This window comes from Rhamphochromis sp. 'chilingali' (genome assembly GCF_963969265.1).
Source record: "Rhamphochromis sp. 'chilingali' genome assembly, chromosome: 19".
Lineage (NCBI taxonomy): Eukaryota > Metazoa > Chordata > Actinopteri > Cichliformes > Cichlidae > Rhamphochromis > Rhamphochromis sp. 'chilingali'.
Genome location: NC_137946.1, coordinates 33420065 through 33427177, shown reverse-complemented (window position 1 = coordinate 33427177; position 7113 = coordinate 33420065). Strand labels below are relative to the sequence as shown.

The following is a 7113-nucleotide window of genomic DNA, read 5'->3' as shown; positions in this document are numbered from 1 at the left end:
GAGAGATAGGAGAAGGTGAAATTCAATTGGTATGAAACTAGATGGAGGGAAATAATAAGCAGTGATGTGCAATACCACTGGTTTCTTTTTCCAGTCTAATAAAGTAAAATTCAGGCTGGTATTCTGTTGTTTTTGTGGTACAACAACAACAACAAAGAAACAGCTGGCACTTAACAGTGTACACTGCATTACTCTGTTTGTGTCAGGGGACACAATCCTACATGTGTGGACCAGTTTTTGGTGAAGAATGTTTTGGGGTTTAAAAGCCACATAGACCCGTTTTTTAGAGAAAATGTATCTCACCTATTCCAATGTTGGGATTTCCTTACCTGGGTGACTGAACATACATCAAGACATTTAACTTTTATGCTGAAGGCAAGCAGTCTTTGTGTCCAGTTTTCATCACACTCTTCAAAGTTTCACAAGAAAATAGTAAGTGTTTATGGAGAAGTTAGCATTTTCAATGCAAGGTTAGGATGAGAGGGTTAATGTGCTACAGATCAAACAAATTGCACGGAGGTATCGGGCGCAACACCACAAATGTCTTCATGGCAGCATCTCCCTGCAACCACTGGTTGTCAGGCAGACACCAACTGGTGTCTGGTGTGACTGAGGCCTTACCTGCATTATATTGAGGGGAATGCAGATGTCTGAGGTGAACTGCTGTGATGTATGTATTTAGTAAAATACACAAAGGAAATCGGGATATGAGAAATAAAACAATGAAAGGCAGAAAAACGTACTGTAAATATATTTATTTATTTATTGAGAATATGAATCATTTCCCGTCAGTCACAGTCACTGTATTCCTCGTGAACATGATGAACATTTTTTGTCGGACTGCTTTGATCTGCATCCCATAGATAACAGCATTCAGTGCTGGAGGAACCACATGGAACATCATGGAGGCTAACTTCCTTTGGTCTGTCAAATGTGGGAAGCGATGGAGGAGCACCATGACAATGCCTGACAAAAACATGATGACATACATAGTCAGGTGGGTGGTGTAGGTCTGGAGCGCCCGGCTGTTCAGTGTCTTGCTCTTGCTGCTCAGACACACCATGGCGATCCTCAGGTAGGTGATAGTGACGCTGCCAATGGAGGAGCCCAGCAGAAGGACAGTGTAGCCGAGACCGTAAATGTTATTGATGAGGATGTTTTCACAGGAGAGCTTAAACAAAGAGGCATTGTCACAGAAAGGGTTAAATATGATCCACCTGCAGCGTGACAGGCGAACGCTGAGGCCCACGAGGATTGTCACCATAATGAAGATTACTGCCCAGGCCAAGACCGACAGCTTCACCACCATCCAGTTGGTCATGATGGTGGCGTACTGCAGCGGGTTGCAGATTGCCACATAGCGATCAAAAGCCATGATCATGAGTATAGTGTGAGAAGAACCTGCATAAATGTGAACACAAAAGGCCTGAATGACACAGTCTACATAGTGGATGTACCGATCTGAGCTGGGAATAAAAATATCCCTCAGCATACGTGGAATGATTGTTGTGGCTCCAAATACATCATTAATGCTCATGTTACAGAAGAGCAGGTACATGGGCTGGTGGAGGCTACTATCCAGCGTGATCAGGATCACCAGGACAATGTTGGAAAACATGATGAAGATGTAAATGAGGAGGAGGAGGGTAAAGGTGGGAATGGAGGCATCTGGGCTGACCTGTAAACCTTCTAAGAGCAGGATATCTGAAGTCTGGTTTTCCATAGTGCAGAAGGTTAATTTCAACCTGGAGAGAAGACAAAAAAACATGTTTATTTTCAAACTTTAAAGGGATTTTAAAGTGTTTGGAGTCATTTTTTGACCTTCAATGCACATATTAAACAAATATGTAAGACTGCTTTCTTCCACAAATATCTATCCGGTTGTTCAGTCTGACGTCACTAGCCGTGTCTGGGCCTAAACTCCGCTGCAGGTCCATATATCAAACGATCACTATGGCATTACTGAGAGTTGAAAAACTGTCTAAAGTCTTTCATCTTTAATAAAATGAGCAGCGTTCTGCTCTACCAGGTGTAACAATTGAGTTTAACATCCAGGCATCCATGAAAACGGAATTTATGACATTTAACGGAGTTAGAAGTTAGCAGAGAGTTAGCTCGCTAGCTTCTATCTAAATGCAATATAGCATGTCCTGACTGCGGGGTTTTGGAAACAAATTCAAACGTACAGCTCTGTTATCACTTCCAGCATAAATGAAGACAGAAAACTAAACAGCAGTGACGTTTGTAGGGTTACTGAAGTTGGGCTAGCTGGTATATAATGATGTGCTACGTGACCGCTAGCGACACAGCTATGTTAGCATAATATAAACAAGCTAACTTTTTTTCCACTCGATAAAAGTTAACGTGAGTGTTCTCGGTGGTCAGGAACAAACGTAATCGCATGGCAGGATGCTGTAAAAGGACCAAACTTCAGCCAGGAGAACAACTGAGATAATCCATCCACAATACGAGGTTAGTCATTCATATACTGCTGCATGGGCTGGGCTGTAGTTACATCCTAAGGTTTTAAAAACTGAGCTTAAATAAATGATTAGCGGTAATAAAAGCCGAGGGAGGTCAACAGTGATCACTGACTGTTTTAGGAGCTTTTTGAGATCAAATAGAAGAAAATACATAACATTAAACATGTTAACAACACAAAAGCCATATTAAACGCAGACTACTTTAGGCCCGGAAGTAGGATTTGTCACGTCATCACTTAACAATCGGATTAGAAACATTGTATCTGAGAGTGATTAAAAACTAGCTCATTATTACTTCTAGGCTGGACTACTGTAATTCATTAGCGTCATGCTCCTGGGCATGGAGACACAGTGTTTTGTGTTATCATTATTTGCATTCTGTCTCTCTACTTTTAAGATTAGGCTTAAAACATTCCTGTCACGATCCTGGGTCTTATGACCCAGTGTTTTGAGTTTAGTTTATTTGGATGTTTATATGATTAAGCTCATGAGTTTTTCTAGTTCTTTGTTATTAGATTCCCCTTGTGTCTTCCAACCCCTGTTAAGTCTCCCTTGCCCTTCATGTGTTTCAAGTCTGTTATGCTGTCAAGTTCATGTAGTCATGTTTGCATTTCATTATGTTTCCTATTTTATTTTCTAAGAAGTTCTGTGTTTTGTTTTACTCTTTCCCTGTGGCGTTGTTATGTCCACGTTGTGTCTACTGTGGCTTTCTGTCCCATGTTTCAGGTCCCTATGTTCTGTCTTCTCAGTTGCTGTTAAGTTTGCATGTCTAGCGTTCAGTCAGTGTGTTTCCTGTTTTACTTTGAAGGTCCATGTCTCATGTGAGTGATTCTAGTTTTGCTTCCCTTGTCTCGTCCAGCCTGATCACTCCCAGCTGTGCCCTCTGTGTATTTAAGCCCTGTGTTTCTCTTTGTCAGTGTCGTAATCTCCCTCATGTCTGTGTTTCCCTGTGTATTAGTTATCCATGTCCCAGTTTAGTTTAGTTTAGTTTAGTTTTTCATGTCATTCTGCAATAAAGCAGCTTCTTGAGTTTAATTTTGTTGTCGTGAGTTTTGCGTTTGGGTCCTTTTCCTGCCTCCACACAGCTGAAACATGACAATTCCTTTTGATAAAAAGGAATGTAATCATTACATGGGTCTTTTTTTTTTGTCTCCCACTTCTCACTCCCAACTGGTCACAGTGCGAAATGAGCTGAATATTCTCCACCAAGATGAGCACATCTTTTTAAATAAGGCCGTCTTGAAAAATGTAGCTTTTTGCTTTTTGTATTTAACCCAAAATGAAAATGAAAATGCATCACACAACACTGCAGCTCCAGCCAAAAAGAAAGGGATGAAGAAAAATGTAATTTAAATTTTACATTTCTGTTTAGGTAATAGAAATGTGAGATTCATCAGGGAAACACAATGACATTAGATACCACTGATAAACAACAGACCCAACTACTCTCTGTGGTTTCAAGGGATCTTCCAGAAATGGTAACCTGATGTTCCCCTGATGAGTCATCATCAGGTACAAACTTGATTTCAAAACTCGGTAAAAGAAACTATATTTTATTGCCACTGTTTATGCAAGATCACGAATAAATTAAAAAGTCTAATCGAAACTTTAAACATGTGATGCTTTTCCACTTCTTTTGTTTTTTTTACAAGCACAATTTCTAAAGCTTGTTGTAGCAGTAGGAAATGAACAAATGTTCCTCTGGTGATAGAATTAGAATTCCTGAATTGAAGTTTCCTCATGTTGAGTTTTAGTTTGTTCATTGAAATTTCATTCCAAGTGTTCTCTTTTTTTTTCAGCAGTATAAAGATTATAACGTGCACAGCAAAGGAAATTAGATTTAAAGTGCTCAAATGGAAAAATTAATCCTTTTTACATCCACCAGATCCCCATTAACCTTTCAAGGGTTAGGGTGAGGTTTTGTTTTAGTTGCTTACTAACCAGACAGACTTTCAGACATTTTAAAAATTTTGGCTATTACTACTATCAGTAGATCACACACTGCAGTGTTAACCAAAATCAACTCCTAACTAATACCTCTGGGCAGGTCAACCACCTAAAATTGTTATTAATAAAAAACAAACAAACAAAAAAACAATCAGCCTAACACTCTAGTCTTTGTTTACCTGTTGTTTACTCCTAAAACCACATTTTCCTGATAGTTCGAACCACCAGCATTAAGATTTTAATCAACACTATATAAACTACATACATATATAAATCAGAGAGCAAAGAAAGGCCATCCAACAACGAATTAGTGACATGAAGTCTTAACTCCACCAAATGCAACACAAATAAAACCCAGCAAAGGCTACAGCCATTTTGGTCTATAGTAAGATCATGTGTGTGTTTGTGTCTCATACTCACCTCAGTTGACGTGAACCTCCTGATATCACACCTGAGGCTTGGCTGACACGTTTTTTATAATGTGAACATGTTCCCTGATGCTGATGGTTTGTCGCGTGAGTAAACAGTAAGACCTTCCCCTCCCCGGATGGCTGAACTCCTCACCCTATCTCTAAGGGAGATGCCAGCCACCCATTTCCGCCACTTGTATCCGTGATTCCATTCTTTCGGTCACTACCCACAGCTCATGAGCATAGGTGAGGGTAGGGGATGTAGATCGACCAGTAAATTGAGAGTGCCCCCTTTTACACTCAACTCTCTCTTCACTACAACAGACCAGTGCAGCCTCCGCATCACTGCAGCCACAGCACTTAGGCCACCCAAGTGAAAGCCTTCTGCCACTTAGCTATGCCTAGAAATTCTGTTCATAAAAATTACGAAGAGAATCTATGACAAAGGGCAGCCCTGGCAGAGCTCATCACCCACCGGGAACAAGTCCAACTCATTGGTGGCTATACGGACCAAGCTCTTACAATTCAATTCAATTTCAATTCAATTTTATTTATATAGCGCCAAATCACAACAAAAGTCGCCTCAAGGCGCTTCATAGATACAGAGAAAAACCCAACAATCATATGACCCCCTATGAGCAAGCACTTTGGCGACAGTGGGAAGGAAAAACTCCCTTTTAACAGGAAGAAACCTCCGGCAGAACCAGGCTCAGGGAGGGGCGGGGCCATCTGCTGTGATTGGTTGGGGTGAAAGAAGGAAGACAGGATAAAGACATGCTGTGGAAGAGAGACAGAGATTAATAACAGATATGATTCAATGCAGAGAGGTCTGTTAATACATAGTGAGTAAAGAAAAACTCAATGCATCATGGGAATCCTCCGGCAGCCTACGTCTATTGTAGCATAACTAAGGGAGGATTCAGGGTCACCAGCTCTGCTGTTTCTCCAGGCTAATCAAACTTATTTTGTATTTACAATCTACAAACCCTCTGTAATTCTACTAACTTTTGATCTAAAATGTAGCATCATTCACACAATGATTTCATAATCCTCTCAGTCATCTCTTTCAAAATTACTCCAAGCATGGCAAATCTGACAATCAATGTCCAGTGCTTTCCACAGCTCATTATCCCACTGTTCAACTGCCCAGCCTGTAATTTACAGTACATGTTTCCACCTCGTGGTTCCTTACATGCTGCTGCTGGTGTCGTCAGTGTGGTTTCCGTTGCACTGTCTTTTGCCTGCTATTAATTCTTCTCAAGTCCACGGTCAAGAGACACTGTTTAACCCCTGAATGCAATATAAACTCCAGATTATATTATTAATGCAATGGTACTGATGACAATTATTCAACAATAGCAGTAAAATAATTTCCCTGCTCCACAATATTTAATATTCCATAGTATTCCCATATTGATCTGGAAGAAATGGAAAATATGTCATGTGTCATAAAGGTGGCAATAAACTTGATTGAATTCCGTCCTGCATTCTGGTGTCCTCACTGTGTGTGGTTCAAACCTGCTTTTGTGACAGAAGAACGCGGCCAGTCATCGATCCAGCAGACTCTGATTAGCAGTAATGACTTAGAAACTAGATCCTTCACCATGTCTCTAAAACCTCAGACATTAAAACTAAGTCAGTCACAGTTCAGAATCAGAATCAGAATCAGAAAGGGGTTTATTGCCAAATGTTGAGCAGGTTTACAACATTAGGAAATTGCTGCGGTGCTTCAGTGCAAACATGGTGTCATAATGCACTGAAGCACCAGGGCAACCATACGCGGCGCCATCTTGGTTAACGTCATAGACAAACCTGCTGAGACAAAGATGGACACAAAATTCTCAAACTGCAGAAATATAATCTGTTAAGACAATATTATCTATGTTATCTATAGCGTGTCAGGCTACATTTCACTGTGTGTTATACTTGTATAACTATGCATGTGACAAATAAAGAACCTTGAACCAACTAGAAGTCATTACAGAGAACATTGTGCGAATTCTGAAGGCTGGAGGATTTGAGCTGAAGCCTTGGGTCTTATCTGGGCAAAGTGGGAGGAGGAAGCACGATGACAAGGGTGAGAAGACAAGAATGAAAACCATGGTCTTACCAACCAAATGCGTGATGAAGAAAACAAAGCTCTTGGTATAGGTTATATAGTGGAAGAAGACAAGCTTCATTTCATGGTAGCAATCAACTTCTCCGAGAGGAAGAAAAAGATGCGAGTTGGCCAAGACCTTGTCCAGGAGCAGATTAAGACCCACACGCTAAAC

General features: G+C 40.6%; 1 protein-coding gene across 1 annotated transcript; it reads right to left on the bottom strand.

The window, feature by feature from the left end:
• Nucleotides 1-778: 778 nt before the first annotated feature.
• LOC308387518 (olfactory receptor 52J3-like) lies at nt 779-5246 on the bottom strand (the record flags this gene model as incomplete). Its single annotated transcript, XM_080867623.1, has 2 exons — nt 4851-5246; nt 779-1745 (listed from the first exon to the last, which is right to left on the bottom strand). Exon 2 carries the CDS (start codon nt 1721-1723, stop codon nt 779-781), a length of 945 nt encoding a protein of 314 aa, XP_080723749.1. The 5' UTR covers nt 1724-1745; nt 4851-5246.
• Nucleotides 5247-7113: the final 1867 nt, after the last annotated feature.